The 18867-nt window shown below is 47.5% G+C and overlaps 1 protein-coding gene across 1 annotated transcript; it reads left to right on the top strand.

The window, feature by feature from the left end:
- Window positions 1-2758: 2758 nt before the first annotated feature.
- TNFAIP3 (TNF alpha induced protein 3) lies at window positions 2759-18175 on the top strand. The gene is made up of 9 exons (XM_074368283.1): window positions 2759-3096; window positions 6432-6736; window positions 10043-10233; window positions 10875-11022; window positions 11193-11363; window positions 12189-12369; window positions 13526-14430; window positions 15091-15272; window positions 15999-18175. The coding sequence occupies exons 2-9, from the start codon at window positions 6442-6444 to the stop codon at window positions 16281-16283; spliced, it is 2358 nt and encodes a 785-aa protein (XP_074224384.1). The 5' UTR covers window positions 2759-3096; window positions 6432-6441; the 3' UTR covers window positions 16284-18175.
- Window positions 18176-18867: the final 692 nt, after the last annotated feature.

Genomic DNA, 18867 nt, shown 5'->3' with positions numbered 1-18867 from the left:
GCACACAGGCCACAGTCCCACAGTGGGAGATTGTCTAACTCCAAGAGATCATATGTGCTTACTGTACGCAGTTCATGACGTGTGAATGATGGCCTCACCATAAAAACGGCACATAATTTGGAAACTCTCCAAAACACTCCACATTACCTGAATTCCTCTTCTCTCTGATAAGGAGACATGTATTTTTCTCCTATGTGTCCACTCGATGTTAATATATATTTCTTTCTCTTTGCAGAGTTCCGTTCATCTTAATAAGATCATAGAAATTAAAGTCCCTGGCAAGGTTTTGATATCTTTTTTGAGTTTAGTTCATTCCACAGATTTCCCCAAATTTTAGATCTCCTTTTCCTTAGGAGTCTCTCCTTCTATGTTCCCCCTTCTTGTCCCACTCTTCTGATTTACCATCAAGAAATTCCCAACCGGTCTTGCCCATGTGTTACGTATTAGAAAGGGAAACGCCAGAGTTCTGATTTAGAAGGCAGAAACAAGAGTCAAAACTAGAGAAGGGCTGGCCTGAAAATGCAACCTCATAGAGACCATCATTCCAGGGGCAGAATTATGGAAGATGGGGGTAGAGCTAAACTGGGCGTTACGGACTGCTCCCGCACATTTGATTGCTACTCCCTTCTTTGCTATTGCTATTACGAATCCTGGCAGGCAAGATGGTGCTGCCTCGACCTCAGGACAACTGGAAGTGACAGATCTGAGCATGGTCTTTCGGGCTTGTTACTCCCGCTATTGCATTCCTAACTCATGAAACCGGGGAGCAGATGTAAACCAGAAAAAGGGCAATGGAAGTTCCAGGAGGGGTGAGGAGCAGACAGAGATGAGCAAGAACAGGCAAACTATGTTTCCAAAGTAGCACAAGGGGAGCGTGGTCTGAGGACTGAGGATATTCTTTTATATACATCATCTTTTATCATCTCAACCAGCTCAGGAAGTTTCCTGAGGATGTCTGGCTCCCAAGCCCACATTCTGCCCCAGCCCAGGGTCCGTATTTGGCTAGGGGACTGCCGTATGTTTGGGAGGCTGGGACCAAGGTTACAAACAGGGGCCATGAGAATTTAAATCTTGTCAGATCTTTTCTGAGAGTAATGATTAAGGGTTAAGACTTAATGGTGTGGACTTTGGAGTAAGGCGGGCCCAGTGCCAGGTGCGGCTCGGCCACTTGCTGATTGTGTAGACTTTGGGCAGATGGCTTAAGCTTCTGAAACTTCAGTTTCTTCAGCCGCAAAGTGGAGCTGTGAGGTTTAAATGTCAGAATGCGCTGCAAACACTTAGCCTACAACCTGGCCTATAGTAAGGGCTTGATAAATGTCTTCATCATCACTGTTATTATCATTATTATATTACTAGCTTGACTACCTATTGTTTGCCTGTTGGCAGCTGAAAATATTTGTGAATGAGAAGACAAACACCAGGAGTTCTGGAGTTGGAAAAAATTCCAGCCATCAGTTTCAAATGATCAGCACCAGCCTTGGGACCTTGGTGATTCTCTGCTGTTAGAGTCACCAAAAAAGTACCTCCCTCCACCCAGCCCCCAGCCCCCAGCCCCGTTTCTGTGGGCCCTTACTGGAGAGAGGAGAATGTTTTTCTAATTCAAAACTTGAGATATCTAGCCGGACAAATATACCTAAGTCTACAAGGTATATTTTAGTCTGGTTCTAGTTTAGTCATTCTAGAAAATGAGCCAAGGAGGACACCAAGGCAGTAAAAGAGCCTAGTGCCCCTCCCTCCACAACTCATGTCCCTGCACTGCCCAGTGGCTGACACCTATTTCCACAGGACACCCTCTGGGTGAAGACAGTGCCATTAACATGCTATTTAATAAGGGGGTGGGGGCGGGAAACGGAGGGTAATAAGTATTATCAGCCTTTGGAACCGTGGGGTGAACTACTAGCACGACCTACTATCAGACTCATAAGGTCTTAGAAGCAAGTGGCAAGGACAGAAGGAGCTAGAAGCGATTTCTAAACTGAAATGCTACCTGAATTCGAGGCCAGCTGGGCGCCTGGTGTGCAGAAATGTAGAAAGGAAATCAATCAAGTGAGGGACGAGGCTGGCAAATGTTCTGATTCCTAATTTTACCTAAGACTGGCTTTGCCCCTGCAAATTTCAAGGCCACGAGGTCTGACGTCACCTAGGAGCGGCATCCCACGAGCCAGGAGCCCGGGACTGGCAGGAACGCAGGAGGTAGGGGCCAAGGGCTGTGACTGCAACTTTTTCTCGAAATCCCCCTGGGGGCCCAGAGTAGGGCGCTCCCCTACGAACTCATCACGTGCGCAGCCCAAGCGCTGCAAACCCGCGGAGGCCTGCGGTCCCGGGCTCCGGGGTGGTTTTTAGGGTTTTCTCTCTTTATTATTTCCCTTCTTGTTCTCCACAGTTGATGATTTTCTGCAGAAAAACGGCTGCGAAAAAGAACCTATTTCCAGTTCCCATCATTGCGATTTCCACATGGATGTGACGTTGGGCCCAGCTTCCGAAATGCCCAGGTGACTCACGCGGGGACACCCCGGGGCGGGGCGCAGGAGTTTCTCCGGCGGCAGGCGGGGCGGGGCGAGGCGAGGCGGGGCGGGGCGAGGCGAGGCGGGGCGGGGCGGGGCAGGGCGGGGCGGGGCGCAGGTCACCTCCCTCGCCTCCTGCGCCTCCCGCGCCTCCTGCGCCCCCTGGCGGCGGCGGGAATACCCCCCGAGTCCCGGCGCCAGGAGCCCGGCCCAGCGTCACGTGACTGGAAAGTCCCTGGGTGGAAATCCCCGGCTGTCCGCGGGCGGTAAAACAGAAAGGGAAAAAAGAGAACTGGCAGTCTGCAGCCTCCTCGGCGGCCAAGTGCAGCGAGCTAGGAGGCCGCGGGGGCGGAGCGGCGAGAGCGGCCGCCGAGAGAACTGCAGTGGCGGCGGCGGCCGCGGCGGCGGCGGCGGCGGCGGCGGGCGAGATCCACACCCCCGGCCAGCCCGGCCGGCGAGCGAGCCCCGAGCCAGGCGTCCATGGGGCGCCGCCTCCACCCGGTCCCGACCCTGACCCGGACCCCAGCCTGCGGCGCGCGCCTGTCCTGACCTGCCCTTGGGATTTCGAGAGAGGATTGCGCAGCTCAGAGAGGTAACTGCCTCGTCCCCGTGCTATCTGCCACCGGCTCCCGGGGCGGGAGCTGCGGCTGCGAATTTGGCAGCGACCCGCAGGCGGGCCCCGTCGACCAGGCCTTGAGTTTACAGCGTTCCTGAAGGGGAGTTTGTTGGCCGTTTGTGCCCATTGCAGGTTCTGGACTGCTGGGAGTTGAGGTTGCCGTGCCAGATGTTGGGGGGTGACAGCCAGGCTTCCTCCAGCCAGCTGTTGCTTGCAGCTGATGCAGAGAACTTGAACTGCAGCTGCCTGGGGAAAGTGGCCCCGGGGCCGCTGGGTTGGGGGTGGTCGTTGATGTCTTTGCGGCGCGGCTTTTTTAGAATCAAACGCTGCATGCTTATGGCCACGTAGACCTTGCAGAATCGCTGTGGCTTCTTTCCAGATTGTGCAGCACCAGCCCAAAGGGTGGGATGTCGCAGGGGCAGCAAAGCCTGATGGGGTGGGGGGCCTGTCAGCTAACCTTTGCGGGGACAACTTGCAGACACTCGGAGTTCAGCAGCGTCGGAGAAGTGTGCATGTCGCAGGAGGTCGTCGGCCTGCCTGAGGGGGGTGGGTTACTCCAGTTTAGAGCATCTGCAGGCCCCTGCCCCCCAGTCAGACTGCCTTTGTCAGCCGGGGTCGTCCCACATCCTGCCACCTGGCCTTTCAGGAAAGCCGTGGTATTAAGTAAGGAAGGAGCTCAGCTCTTGTTGAGACCACTTTGTTTTCAGTTCTCCCTGCTTCCAATTTCCTTTCCTTGGAAAGCCGCTCTGGTCGAGTGTCTCAGGGTAGCCTCTGGGGAGAAACACTGTTTAAAGAGTCCTCTGGACCGCAAGTATTAAACAGGCAGTTACTGCTCTATTCTCGTTGTCTGCGGTGCTCCTGGCTTTTTTTCCCCAATTCTTTGTACAATTTTTGAATTTGGCGGGGGCGGGGGTTACTTTCTAAAAATTCAATGAGATATTTGTTGATAAAAGGGCAGTGAGGTAACAGAAATGTGAAAGAAATATTACAAGTAATATTGTATGTCTTTGCCTATAAGGACTTTACAATCGTAGCTCAGAAATTATCATAGGTCAGATTATTCCTTAATCTTAAATGTGGAGAAGTCCAAGTACTGGGTACTTGGGCACTTGTGCAGTGAGTTTTTATTTATTTTAAGGAGGCCATTCTGCAGGCTGTGCAAGGCTGAACCTATGAATGAGATGACACTGGGCTATCAAATCCTGACATTTGCATGTCTTGCCTATGGTTACGGCTCTCACTGAGAACTTTGCTGAAAGATCTTAGGTGCAGAAGAAAGTAATAGAAAAATCAGAAAAGCAAAAAGAGGCTGCACCTGGCTTGTTTCAAATCTTCCTCTTGCCTGCCTGTTTCCATGTGAGAGCAACAGGCACCACAACCACAGGTGTGGTGTTGTGAGACTGGCAAGGGGGCGGGTGTTGGAAGACCTGGCTTCCCGGCCAAGCGCTGCCCCTGGATGGCGTGGTTCCTACCTGAGCAGGACAGGTGCTTCAGCTGCCGTAGCTGGAGACAGAGATGGTCGCGTGATTTCAGGACGGGGAATGAGGTCATCTTTGATCTTTTAGCCTCAGCATCAAGCACAGCGCTCGGTGGTCAGGCAGTGGTAGTATGTGGTCAGGCCGTGCTTGTCAAGTGATGGATGGACAAATGAATGACATCGTGAAAGAGACTTCTCGTGTCACAAAGGGGAAGTGCGTGTGATTGTTTTGTCCCTTTGTTATGTCTGTGAGCCTGCCATGATTTTGCCCAAATCCACCTGCAGGGAATGTCTGACATCAAAGGAGAGATTACCATTTGACCCAGAGAATGACTGACTTCTTCCAGGCATCATCCAGCAATCAGATGAGGAATCCCAATCTAAAACTACCACCAGAAAACTTAGAAGCAACCTTGGAGTCATCTAGCCCAAGTCTCTGTTCTGAGTGGGCTACGAGAATTTAGAGAATTTAGACCATTTTATCAGGGAGCCTAGACCCACCTAGGAGCGGCTTCCCAATAACCTAGGTTTCTTTCTTCCCCCTCTTACATAGGTTTACGTTCTTTCTCAGCTAGAGGCTTGCCCTGGCAAAAAGTATGATACAGAAGTGGGATTGACAACTGGGGTAAAACTTCCTAGGGACCCTCTTCATGCTCTGAAACTGTCTTTGTCTGGAAATTAGGATGGATGATAAGCACCCTGCTAAGGGCCAGTGAATTCAAGCCGGCTCTCCACACAGCTCTAGGATGTAGAGGTCCAAGGTTCTGTCAACTCACAGCATCGGTTGGAGATGCTGGGTTTTGCCCCACTCCTCTTTCATTTGCCCTGAGTGGCCCCTCTGGCTGAAATTTCTTTTCTTGTCTGCTTCCAGCCTTTCCTTTCTTTCTACCAGCTGATTATGCTTGAGGATTTCAGGGTGAAGACAGGGTGGGAAATGCATCAGTCTTGGTACCTAGAGGACGATAATAGAATTTGGTTGGCAGTTGTTCAAGCAGTGCAGCTCCAATATCTGCTCTTGCAAGTAGGATTTATTATTCTGTTATTATAACATTTCCTTTTCTTATGTTGTAAAGCTCAGTGGAGAGGTTCTGAAAGCCTGCTGACCGTTTGCTCTGAAAATTGCAAAGCATCTTGCTGGAAATAGGCTTTTTTGTTGTTTATAAAACATTCAGTTTTAGCTCTATATTACTAATACATTTTATAAATAAACTCTTTATACATATTTCTCCCTGGGACTAAAGAGGAAACTCCAGTCCACAGCCTCAGTGGCAGCATAAAATTGCAAGATTTTCCGCAAAATATTCACTGTCTTTCCAGTATGGGGAGGGAGTGCTTAAAAGCAATAAATCAACATTTTGCCTAAGAGCAACGATTGCTTGGTGGTCTTCTTAGAAGAAGAGCCAGACTTGTCAGGGCTACGTTGTGCCTGTAACTGGCATTCAGGGCTCTTAAAATTCAATTGCTGACCCAGAGTAGTATCAGAGTAGCATGGGAGCTTCATTCGGGTTATGGGGCAGAGTACCTGCTGCTGACAGGCTTGGCTCCCTGACAAACGTTACTGAAAACACGGGTTATTCCCCTCCCCCTCAGTACCCACTCCCCGCCTTCCTTCTCCTGTTTAGACTAATCTTTAAAAGTGATGTAACTTAAAACAGTCCAGTGTGAGTTAATCTTTGGGGCCAGCTAGTATCCTGGGAGTAGAGGTGACTAAGATCCTTTGCCTACCAATTAGGGTAATGACCAGATCAGACGCTGGGGTTTCCTGCAGGCAGGTGTATAAGAGTAATATCAAAGGCGAGCTAACGGAGTGGGGTTTTCTTTCCCTCCTCTTCAGATATAGCACAATGGCTGAGCAACTTCTTCCTCTGGCTTTGTATTTGAGCAATATGCGGAAAGCTGTGAAGATAAGAGAGAGAACTCCAGAAGACATTTTTAAACCTACCAATGGAATCATTCACCATTTTAAATCCATGCACCGATACACGCTGGAAATGTTCAGAACTTGCCAGTTTTGTCCACAATTTCGGGAGATCATCCACAAGGCTCTCATTGACAGAAACATCCAGGCCTCCCTGGAAAGCCAGAAGAAACTCAACTGGTGTCGGGAAGTCAGGAAGCTTGTGGCACTGAAAACAAATGGTAAGACATGCTTTTTTCCCGGGGGCGGTGGGGGCAGGGGTTTGACTCCCAGGGTGCTGGGTCCCCATTCATTAAAAGGTAACAGCCCCAGCCCAGCCCCAAATCACATCTCTCCAGGCCATAGACACCTTAGGACAGAGACTCTATAAGGGGCGTGTGATGAGAGCAGGCTTGTTTTATGGCTGTTTTAATTAAGGCTGTTTTCTAGTTGTGTGTATTAGAGAGCAGAGCACACTGAGGCTTGGGGAATGCATTTCTAGACACCATGCACCCATTAAGTGTATATGTCTGGTATGTATGTATGACTTCAGTATCTAATTCTTTTTGACTGTTTAATCATCTGTAAAATGCCCTTCCCTAGCCAGTAATGCAAATATTAAAAGGCTTTAAGTTCACAAGGAAAGCCTCGTGTGAAAATTGGTATTGTTCCCCACTGTCCTTAGAAAATGCTTACACTTCTTGAATCGATGGCATTTTATGGGTTAAGCAATAGCTGTTGTCAGTTCCTCCCTTACCTACGTTCGGTTGCCTGTGGTCCCATGATATGCACTAAAAAGATATTTGAGTTTCTTAGTGCAGATTTTAGGCCTCTACTTCATTATTTTTAGGGATTCCTAGTACTGAATTTCTTGCTACGTGTGCCTGTCTGCCCAATGGGCATTTATGACTGATAGCTGTTTCCTGCTCTAAGCTTTACTGTTTTGATTTTTAATTATTTCCTTTGAGCAGAAGTATGTGCATCACAGAAACATTCAAGCATACTGTTTCATGCAGGTCAAAATTCTGCTTTATAGATGTAGCTAATTATTACAAGAAGCGCGTAGACAACTAAATGCTTACAGTCTAGGTAAAAGCAGGAGTCTCTTGTCCTTAGATCAGTGACAGTCCTAAGCTATCCCAATCAAAATAATACGTCAAAGGGCAAAATAATACATCCTAGTTGACAATGAGATGATAAGAACATTAACTTAATGAAATTCATTTGTACATTCGCTTTGGCCATTTTTGACTTGGGTAACGTGGCATGATTGAGGGACATGCTTTTGGCTTTGGTTCTGGGGGTCAGGCGCAACACCTCAAGATTACTTTTATTTTTGAAGCACAGATTCTTAGAAACACAGAAAGAAAACTGGGGATTGCTAGTGTTTACATTGTTGTTGGCATTAAATCAAGTGATGCTTGGGAGCAGGTAATTATGTTAAGTCATCATCAAGGAGTTTGTATTCCTGACAGTTTATGGTTTTAACTCTCTCCTATTTTGTTGCAAAAAGAGGTGGAGTCAGCTTTGGGAAAGTTGGAAACAAAGAGATTCTTCCAAATTAGAAATATGGTAGAAAGAGAAAATCCATATTATGAACAGAATTAACTGAGATTTTAGGTCTAACTTGCTGCAGTCCCTTAAAGAAAAATGGATATAATGTAAAGAGTAAACACTTGTTTTGCAAAGATATGTCACTTAAATCCAGGATTCATGCTACAAATAAGACTACGAAATCAGGTGTATTTTGATATCGTTTTCTGGGAAATCGAGATTTTTAGGCTCAGAATCCTTTTATTTCCCCACTTGCACGAAAATTCCTTAAAATTCTGGAAAAGGAAGACAAGGTATTTAGGGGAGGGAGGAAAACAAATGACTTTTCCTCTCTGATTTTATTAGCAGCGTTGTTTTTTAAGCCTGCCCCCAGTAGGAGGGTTCTACGGAGTCAGTGGTCTGTTTGGGGAGGGGTGATTCACAAGTTCACATTTGAGGATATGAGACTGTGGTGTATGAGGAAGGGAGTAGGAGGCATAAAATTGAAACTTCATGTGAAAAATCCCAGCGTCTATTGGCTGCCGCGATTTCACTTGTATAATGAGTAGCCTGATTCCAGCTCACCCTGACCACACCCACTTGGAAAGTCCAGGGTGCACTTCGCAGTTTAAATGTCTACACATCAGAACAAAAAGTACAATGGCTGTTGCTCAATTGCTAGTCAAATAACTTAGCACTGGGGAATTCCAGATGTTGCTTAGGGAATTTTATGCTGCTGCATCTCAATAAAGAACTGAAAGTAAGCACAAGAAGAAGAAAAAAAGCCTTATCTTTGCTCTAGATTTTGCAAAGGGGAAATTTCAACAGTGCAATTGTTGCCACACTTCTGCCAAGACACACGGCTTAAGCGATCTTTTTTGTTCGTTTGTCTAAATGCTGGTTTTTCTAAGTGCGTAAATTGAAGGGATACTGGCTGTGGCCATATATTTGAGGGTTTTTTTTGTTTTTGGTTGGGTTTTTTTTTTTCTGTTTGACTATAATTAAAATATGGTAACATTTCAAGTAACTTTATTGCCCTGTAGAGCAGTGTAAGAAACCAGTTGAACTTTTCTTCATGAAAAACAGTTATGCACTTGCCAAAGGAGACTAAGGAGTTAACTTTTTAATGTTAAACATCCCTCCAAAACGTTTATTCTTTGGAGGTCAAAGAATGCAGGCTCGTGAATTGTGGATTTTAAGCTATGAAAGTAACAAAGTGATGGAATAAAATTAGACCTGTCTTTTTCTCAGAATGCTCAGTATTCTGAAAATGCCAGTAAACAATGAATTATGTTTGAAATGCAGCCACCCAGGCCCTCGTTAGCTCTGTGAAAGAACTCCGTGATTGCTGACAGACGGGTTCACTCAAGGCATTGCTAGGGAGCGGGGGCCAGCAGGCAGTAGGTAACTGTGTATTCTCAGTCCCAGCTTACAAATGAGAAGAGGAAACTCCCAGGCCCCCAGAACTGCAGTGGGATGGTCAAGCCACTCAGTCATAGCTAGACTGTCCCTGTCTAGTAGATGGAGCCCAACCAGCTTCCTGGTTTGAGCGTGTTGCCCTGTGTAGGGTCACAGAGTAATAGTGCCAGCGTCTTAGCCAGAAAATCAAGGAATGTTAGCGAGGGATGGACTTTAGAGATCATAATCCGATGCCCTCATTTCACAAAGAGGAAAAATACTCTCAGAGGTTAAGGAATTTCCCTCCAATGTCATCTAATCTAGTTAGGGCAGAGCCAGCCTGGAACCAAGGTCTCCTGACTCTCAGTCCCTGGTTCCCTGGCTCTGTTAGGATCATTCATTTAAAATACAAGTGAAAAGAATGATATTCACCTTAAAGCCGTCATTGCCTTGTGGAATGTTACCACTTGGCCCTTTGACTAAATAATGAAGCCCTTTGCATTTCTCCCAAGCCTCCCATTGGGTCCCTGATGGTAGCAGTAAGGCTCATTTATTCCAGAAAGCTTTTCCGGGCCTTAGATGTGGATGGCTTGAATTTGCCCCGCTTCTGTCCGCAGGCGACGGAAACTGCCTCATGCACGCTGCTTCCCAGTACATGTGGGGTGTTCAGGACACAGACCTGGTCCTGAGGAAGGCGCTCTTCAGCACCCTCAAGGAGACTGACACGCGCAACTTCAAATTCCGCTGGCAGCTGGAGTCTCTAAAGTCTCAGGAATTCGTGGAAACAGGACTTTGCTACGATACCCGGGTATGTTGTGTATCCCCGTCAGCATCTGTGGACGGAGCTCCATGGAGGGAAAAGGGTACCTTAGGCCGGTCCCTGCTCTCAGGGAGCGTTTGATTTGCCAGGTCATGTGAACTTGGCAAAGCGGAGTCAATGGAAAACACCAGAAACCTCCTGTGGGATGATCCCCAGGCTTTGACACTGCGGGGAGACTCCCGGGCAGGAGCTTCCCAGCTGGAGAGTCATTTTAGCACGTTCTTTCTGATCAGGGCCTTCCCTGTGGTGTTTTGGTTAGCTTTCAGTTTGATTACCCTTTGCATGCTTTGCTGAGCCAGCCAATCAAATTCAGGTGGTGCCTCCCATCTTCAGTCACAAGTTTGGGATTTTTGTGCACCTTCGGATGGGGGGCTTCGAGGTCATGCCTCATCAGGGATTTTTTCTGAAAGCAGGTGCTGTCCCCATCCTCCCCTACTTTTGAATTTGCCTTGCTAGTGGAAAAAAGTAAAGGAAGAAAACCAAAATGGGGAAAACAGGGTGACTGTTTGAATGATGATTTAGAGAAAGGGGAAAAGTAAGCTGAGTGCTGTAAATAAACAATTACAGAGTGAAGCCAGAATTGTCTCAGAGTGCAGAGTACGCTCAATCGTTTCGCTCTCCCCCCTCAGAATTGGACTGATGAGTGGGACAACCTTGTCAAAATGGCATCCACAGACGCCCCGGCAGCCCGGAGTGGGCTTCAGTATCATTCACTGGAAGAAATACATGTATTTGTCCTTTGCAACATCCTAAGAAGGCCCATCATTGTCATTTCAGGTGAGATGCTTGCAGATGGCTTATCTGTATTTAAGTTTATTTATTACTTATTTTCAGCTGCTTTAGCTCTTGGGAAGGTCCACACCACCGAAGTTGTAGGCGATTATAGCTAATGGAATCCTATGGAAGTCACGGAGGGCCTTATTTTTCCTTTCTCTTTCCTTAAACAGACAAAATGCTGAGAAGTTTGGAATCGGGTTCCAATTTCGCTCCTGTGAAGGTGGGCGGAATTTACTTGCCACTCCATTGGCCTGCCCAGGAATGCCACAGATACCCCATCGTTCTCGGCTATGACAGCCAACACTTCGTACCCCTGGTGACCCTGAAGGACAGTGGACCTGGTGAGAAAACTGAGCATCTGTTCACATTTGTAACTGCTGGTAGATACCAGTACACCCTGTGCCTACTGAACGTCAGGGTTCACTCTTTTGCTCCTTATTGAAATAGTGTCATTTAAGTATATTAGTTTTATTTAAATACAGTAATCTGTCATTTATTTGATTAGCAGCAGTAAAGCAGTGACAGTAATCATAATGCCCCTCCCTGCCTTTTTGTGTTTAGTTTGGAAAGTACTTTCAGCATGTTAGTGGCAAGTAGGAGATACATGTGTATGGCATATTAAGGCACACAGAACCCTTAATATAGTGCCTGACATGAGGCAGGTAAATGGTGGTTTAGCTATTACTGTGATAGCTTAATGTGGAATGAATAAGGCACTGGGTAAGTACTTTGGATACATTATTCTATCTATTTCATCCTCACAGCATCCCTGTGGATGCTGTAAGCACTGGTAACCTTATTTTACAGATAAGACACTGGAAGCTCAGAGAGGTTAAATAATTTGCCTGATATCACAGAGCTGGATAGTGGCAAGTCAGGATTCGAACTCAGGTCCATCTGATTCTGAAGTGTGGGAATTTGACCAATACGATTCACTGCCTCCAGGCCTCTAAATATTCTGTGAGCTTCCTGGAAACAGTACATTTTCTATTAGAGTTCAGCACAGTTTGTTTCCACATTTGATTTTGTGGCTAGATAATACTTTTCCACTCTGTAATTATATCCTTTCTGCATTTTCAAAATGTAGTCATTATATACATGGCCTCACACATAATCTCATGCAGTAGGATTGTATTTGGCTTATGTGTTACTTTTTTTTCCCTCAGAAATTCGAGCTGTCCCACTCGTTAACAGAGAGCGGGGAAGATTCGAAGACTTGAAAGTTCACTTTCTGACAGATCCTGAGAATGAGATGAAGGAAAAGCTGCTCAAAGAGTACTTGACGGTGATAGAAATCCCAGTCCAAGGCTGGGACCATGGCACCACCCATTTAATTAACGCTGCAAAGTAAGCAGTTTGTTTTTAGCACCATCGTTTGTCATCTTCCGCTGTTTTTACTTCAGCCACAGAGGCTGCTGCCACCCCAAAGCTCAACAGTAAAGATATTTGAAGCCAGTTTCCTCCAATGTGAAACAAATTCAGAGGCTTGTATGAGAGTGAAAGACATTCATTTCAGGCAGTACTGGCTTTGCTTTCAAATGGGAACAAGCAGCTTATCTGTAATGATTTTCCTGCCTGTTTGGATGTGAGAGTCGGAACTGTGGCTTCTAAAAGGGTGTTTACATCAAGGGTTGGTTTTTTTTTAATTGCCCTAGTGCTAGACCAGCAAGTGAAAATTCTTGGAAACAAAAGCCTCTTTCTCTTGGCTTCTGGGTAAGGCAGACGCGTCAGACACAGACTGAGCTGTCAAATGTTTAAGGTTGCAGACACATGACTTTGCCACAGGGAGAAGGGAGGAGAGACCCAGGGTGCAGGTTGTACAGGTATCGAAATTGTCAGTACTGGCTTTATGATAAAGAGATGCCTGTTTCCTAGAATTTGAAAGACACAAGAAAAGACCGAGAAGGCCTAAGAGAATCGGTTTCTCCAAGTGGAGATGGACAAATTACAGAGTCAGAAGTCAGAACGTAGCACCTGGGGGTGTGTCCACCTCTTAGTGACCGCTCCTGCAGTTAACGCTAATAGGAACCAGGTGTACGGTGAAAATTAGTAACAGCAGAATTCAGAACACAAAGTTCCAGCGTAGTTAGTGCTATAAAGTAGGCTAGTCTCAAATGAATACCCTGAATAATATTTCACTAGAAATTTAGTCTCTGAGAAGTTAGAAAATAAAAGTGACATTTTCAAAAAAGAATAGAGTAATGAAGTGTGGTGGCAGCCCCTGCACATCTCTTTCCTTAGAATTATCTGTAATTTGGGGTGAACCAAAATTGATCAAATAAAATTGTGATTCTGGAAATAATGACATCTTCTCAGCAGGATTGGCCTGTGCTGTGTTAGAGATGTAAGCTCTATCACAGGCTGCAGTTCAGTGAACAGTTACAAGGTTATTGCTGCGATCCACATTCTACAAGTTCGCTCTCTGAGCTGATGATGTAAAATTGTGTGTCTGTGTGTGTGTCTGTGCACAGCCGTAGTCTCACATTTCCCTTTTGGTCTTTAGGTTGGATGAAGCGAACTTACCAAAAGAAATAAATTTGGTAGATGATTACTTTGAACTTGTCCAGCATGAGTACAAGAAGTGGCAAGAAAATAACGAGCAGGGGCGGCGAGACACGCACCCTCCGAATCCTTTGGAACCTTCCATCCCCCAGCTTTCTCTCATGGACATAAAATGTGAAACACCCAACTGCCCTTTCTTCATGTCCGTCAACACCCAGCCGTTTTGCCACGAGTGCTCGGAGCGGCGGCAGAAGAACCAGACCAAAGCCCCGAAGCCCAACTCCAAGCCAGGCCCCGAGGCGCTCCCCGGCCTGGCACTCGGGGCCTCTCGGGGCGAAGCCTGGAGCCCCGAGGAGCCCTCCGGGGGCCCCCACTCGGCCCCTCCGACGGCGCCCAGCCTCTTCTTGTTCAGCGAGACTACGGCCATGAAGTGCAGGAGCCCCGGCTGCCCTTTCACGCTCAACGTGCAGCACAACGGATTCTGCGAGCGCTGCCACCACGCCCGGCAGCTGAACACCGGCCAACCCGTGGACCCCGCACCCCACCTGGACCCCAGCAAGTGCCGGGCCTGCCTCCAGGATGTCACCAGGACGTTTAACGGGATCTGCAGCACTTGCTTTAAAAGGGCTACGGCCGAGCCCACCTCAGACCTCGGCTCCAGCATCCCACCTGCCTGTCACCAGCGCTCCAAGTCCGACCCCTCACAGCTCATCCCAAGCCTCTCCCCTCACTCCTGTCGCCGGGCCGGGGCCGAGGCCCCCTCCGGCTGCCACTCCCCAGCCACGCGGACACCAGGGGACAGGACTGGGACGAGCAAGTGCAGGAAAGCGGGGTGCATGTATTTTGGGACTCCAGAGAACAAAGGCTTTTGCACGCTGTGTTTCATTGAGTACAGAGAAAATAAACGTGAGTAAGATAATGGATTTCCCTAACCCCCATTCCAAAGCCCATCCAGAAGGCGGTTTGCTCCTGAACCTCAAAAAGGGAACCCCTCTGTGCCGCAGGGTAGAGTGTGGTTGGCAAAGGGAGACAGTCACGGTGGCTCTGCCAGTGCACGTGGAGACAAAAGGCCCAGACTAGCATGCGCTAAGACCCAAAAGCACCCAGTAGGTAGAGTTCAGAGAATTTGTTTTTATAAAGTCACACGGTGTCATGTGTATAAGATGGAGTTTAAGCTAGACTTCTTTTGAAACTTCGGCATCATAGAGAAAACGCAAAACCTGAAGAGCAGTAGGTAGAAAGAAGGGGTCTCCGCTGACATTGTAAGAACACGTGCTTTTAGAAATTGCAGATTTTGAAAGAAGGACAGGCAGTTAATATCTCAGTTCTGTAACTGTGGTCGAACTGTGTAGCAGGTTCATAAGCAAGAAGTTTGTAAAGTCAGAGATGTTTCAGTAATGGTACTATTATTGTGTGTTACTTGCCGAGCTTCTAGGAGGCTGCTCTCATGGGTACAGCGAAGAGTGGCCTCATCTGTATGTGCAGGACCCTGTTTGTTTCTCTGTGTCAGTGTCTCTCTGCTCAGTGACCCATATGTGTTGCTGATTAGCCTCATCTCTCTTCTAGATTTTGTCGCTGCCTCAGGGAAAGCCAGTCCCACAGCCTCCAGGTTCCAGAATGCTGTCCCCTGTCTGGGGAGGGAGTGTGGTGCCCTGGGAAGCACTGTGTTTGAAGGATACTGTCAGAAGTGTTTCATCGAAGCTCAGAATCAGAGATTCCATGAAGCAAAAAGGACTGAAGAACAACTGGTGAGACATTCCCCTCTTCTGTGGCCCGGCCTCCTCGCTGGAGCAGTTTCTTCCGGCTGTGATATGCAGCCTCTCCTACCTGCCAAGTTCCAGGGAAGAATTGGGGGGAAGTCACTGTGGCCCCCAGGATTGGAAGCACAGCAGTTCCTATTGATTTTCATGGCCTAAGTTTACTACAGAATTCATTTTAAGTGGCATATAAAATCATCTGTAGAATAAAACCTCTTAAGGCCTCCAAAGAGCCAGATGGCCATGAGAGACTTCTTGGGTTTGCAGTAGAAGCACAGACATCTAAGTGGCCGGCAGCCTTTCTTAAGTAACCCTCTATCATGAGATGGAAGCAGGAGGCGCAGGGCATCCCAGGGCCTCCACTTACTGACGTACGAGAAAAGCAGGCACTAATTAAGAAGCACCTCTTCCGTTGGCTGTGGAGTGGTAGGGACTCTGTCTAGATGAAGGCAGCATAGTGTTAATACAAATGGAAGTGAACTGGGCCGGCATTTGCCAGCCTCCCTCCTGGGATTGGTGCTTCCGCTTGACCTCCCAGGAGCCTGATCTGTTTTCATGGGTTGGTGAGGAAAGGTCCTTGGAGACTCCTGTCCCCTTGGTTAGGCAGACACTCTTCACCCCACAGAGCCCTTTGTAGGATCCCCGCTGTTCAAAGAGACAGCACTGCTCTCCCTGAGAAAAGTGAGCAATGGTTTTTTCTGCTCTCTCTCCACCCAGAGATCCAGCCAGCGCAGAGACGTGCCCCGAGCCCCCCAGAGCGCCTCCAGGTCCAAGTGCGCCCGCGCCACCTGCAGGAACGTCCTGGCCTGCCGCAGCCAGGAGCTCTGCTTGGAGTGCCAGCCGCTCAGCCAGCGAGCGGGCCCGGGCCCCCGGCGGCCAGAGCTCGTCCCCGAGGAGCCCCCCACGCAGCGCTGCCGGGCCCCCGCCTGCGACCACTTCGGCAATGCCAAGTGTAACGGCTACTGCAACGAGTGCTTTCAGTTCAAGCAGATGTACGGCTGACCCGAAGCTGGCAGGCCCACCCCAGCCCAGAGCGGCCTGGAGCCTTAGCCAGCGTGGTGCTATGCTCTCAGTGCCCTGGTGCCACCGGAGGGTCTGTCCCTGCATGGAGTGTCTCTAAACAGGGGAGGAAAGACACACTCAGTCACGGCCAGGAATCTGAGCGAAGCATGTGACCGGCAGCAGGTGGTGTCGGATTCAGCCCGGGGTCCTCCCCTTCTCCTCCCAGGCAGAAGGCCAGGAACTTCATGGACTTCATACCAGGGCCAGGACTGCTTCATCACCTTCCGAGGAAAGGGAAAAGACACACAGTTCAGAGCTGTTCCCCTGCCCTCCATCAGCATCTCTCAGAGACAGGGAGGCGGAGCCTCGGGGCCGCAGGCCCTCTGCCAGAAGTTCGGGAAGCCCAGGCGAAGTGGACAGATTCCGGGGTCAGTCGGTGGTGGTTTTTCCCTGCCTGCCTTGTTCCTTTCCCACAGACACGGCAGAAGCAGAACCATCCACGGACTGTGATTCTGACGCTGCTGAGACCAAACACATTTGTGATGAAAAGCCAACCTGCTGCTCTTTACGATATGCACCTTTTAAGACTCAGAATAAGTCAGTGGGCAGAAGGGTACCTCTTTTGGTTATCACTGTCTTTACTTCTCAAGGTTAGCTTGAACTGAGGTGTGCATAGAGATATATTCATATATAATGTCCCCTTATATTATGTATGAGGGAATTTTTTTATGTTGAGATGCTGCCCTAGAGGTTTAAGTAAGAAGACTGAATAATAATAACCTATTTTCTGGTTGTTGTTGGGGCAGGCACCTCTTCTATACACATGAACTCAACCAGCTACCTTGTTAAAAGGAGCTCTGTGTATGTCTGTCAGTCACTTTATTTATTTTATTGCAAACTTTAAGGTTATTTAAGTGAAGATCTCTCTTCTGGTCTGAGCAACATGCTGTACTGTTTTCTTGAGACATCATATTTGCTTTCAGTCACATCACAGACCCAGGCAAGTTCCTGACCACAGTGGGGGAGTCGGGCTCTTCCTTGCACTTCGATTGCCTTCCCTGGGAAAGAAGGAATTGCATCTGTAGGAAATTCATTAAAATCTCACGCTTCTTCATGAAACTTTGGCTAGTGCCACCTCCCAGGCCCTCAGTAAGAAACCGCACTCCGTGTTGTTTAAATGCTTCTGTGTATCCTACCTCCTTAGAGAGATGATTGGGAAGGAACCGGGATGAGATTGGACAAAGTCACTGGAAAAGATGTTGCCTCTCTTTGCTATGTCACTGCTGTGTCCTGGGGTGCTGGGCAGCGACCTTGTGTCCAGTGGCCCCTAAACATTGGGATAGCAAAGTCTTAATACCTTGAGTAAGCAGAAATTTCTTACTGTGCTTAGCCTATAATTTCTCTGTGTGCTTTGTGTTGCTGTCATACTTGTTCTAGAAAAAAGGGAGGGGAAACACATTTTCCCAGAGGTAAAGGCTGCTATTTTGTGTTTGTTTGTGTGTTTGGTATTCTGACCTGAAAGTCTTGGCTCTCTATAACTCTCCATGGTCTTTACTTGTACTGTGTGATGTGTTTTCCCCTTGGAACACCATAAACCTTTTTCCTTCACATAACCTTTATAATTTCTTTCTAAATTGTTCAAATAAACATCAGTTTTCTTCACCTAGTTCTTTTAAAGTTGCTGTTTTACTATTTTATGTGTTTCAATATTTTCATCCTTAATGTGAAAAGTGGAAATATTTATACTTATTATAGAAAGCATTTGAAATTTGCACATTTAGTTGTCTGATAGAAAACTGTCGGCTCTGTGTTGGCTTTTTTCAAGATTCCTTAAATTGAAATGTAACTTTTCACAAAAGTCAATATTAAAAAATAAATTATTTAAGAACAAATTTTGATGTGTTTTGTTTATGAATGCTGAAAGGAAAAGGCCCAGATATTAAGACCATGTTTCTCAAATAATTTTATTTCAAGTTACACCCGAGCAGGGGATACATCTCTCACCCATGGATAGTAAGAGACCTGACCTTGAAGGGTAAGGCATCTGGTTTAAAAATGAGGACACAGAGGCCCAGAGGGGAGTGGGGAACACCTGCCAGTGCCCGTTCCTGCAAGATGCTAGGTACCTGTGCTCCTCAGATGGTTCCTGCCCTGAGCCTTTGTAAAGTGCAGCAAGAGAAGACAAGAGGGAGAAGCAGAGAGAGAAAGAAAGAAATTAGAGGGAGAGGAAGGAGAAGTGATGTGAGACTTCTCGGGTCAGACCTTAGAAGAGATGACCTATGGCTGTGTTGGCCACAAGCACTGGCAGCACATGACCTGGGAAGTTAGTTATAAGTGGCTCATTCTTCCACCCCATACAAATGTACCCACAGAGGACTGATTCTGGAAGGCTGTGCAACTCCTGGAACCTTTTTTTATTTTTAAGCTCCCCCAAGAAGCTTCTGACCATCAGCCAGATTTTAGAACAATGCATTTAAAAAATATTTATAGTATTTTTAAACCTACTGTGGGAACTTCTAACGTACAAGAAAGTAGAGAGGAGTGCAGTGAACCCCCATATATCCATCATCCAGTTTCAACAGTT

Source organism: Camelus bactrianus, chromosome 8 (assembly GCF_048773025.1).
Source record: "Camelus bactrianus isolate YW-2024 breed Bactrian camel chromosome 8, ASM4877302v1, whole genome shotgun sequence".
Taxonomy (NCBI): Eukaryota; Metazoa; Chordata; class Mammalia; order Artiodactyla; family Camelidae; genus Camelus; species Camelus bactrianus.
This window is presented reverse-complemented; position numbering and strand designations above follow the sequence as displayed.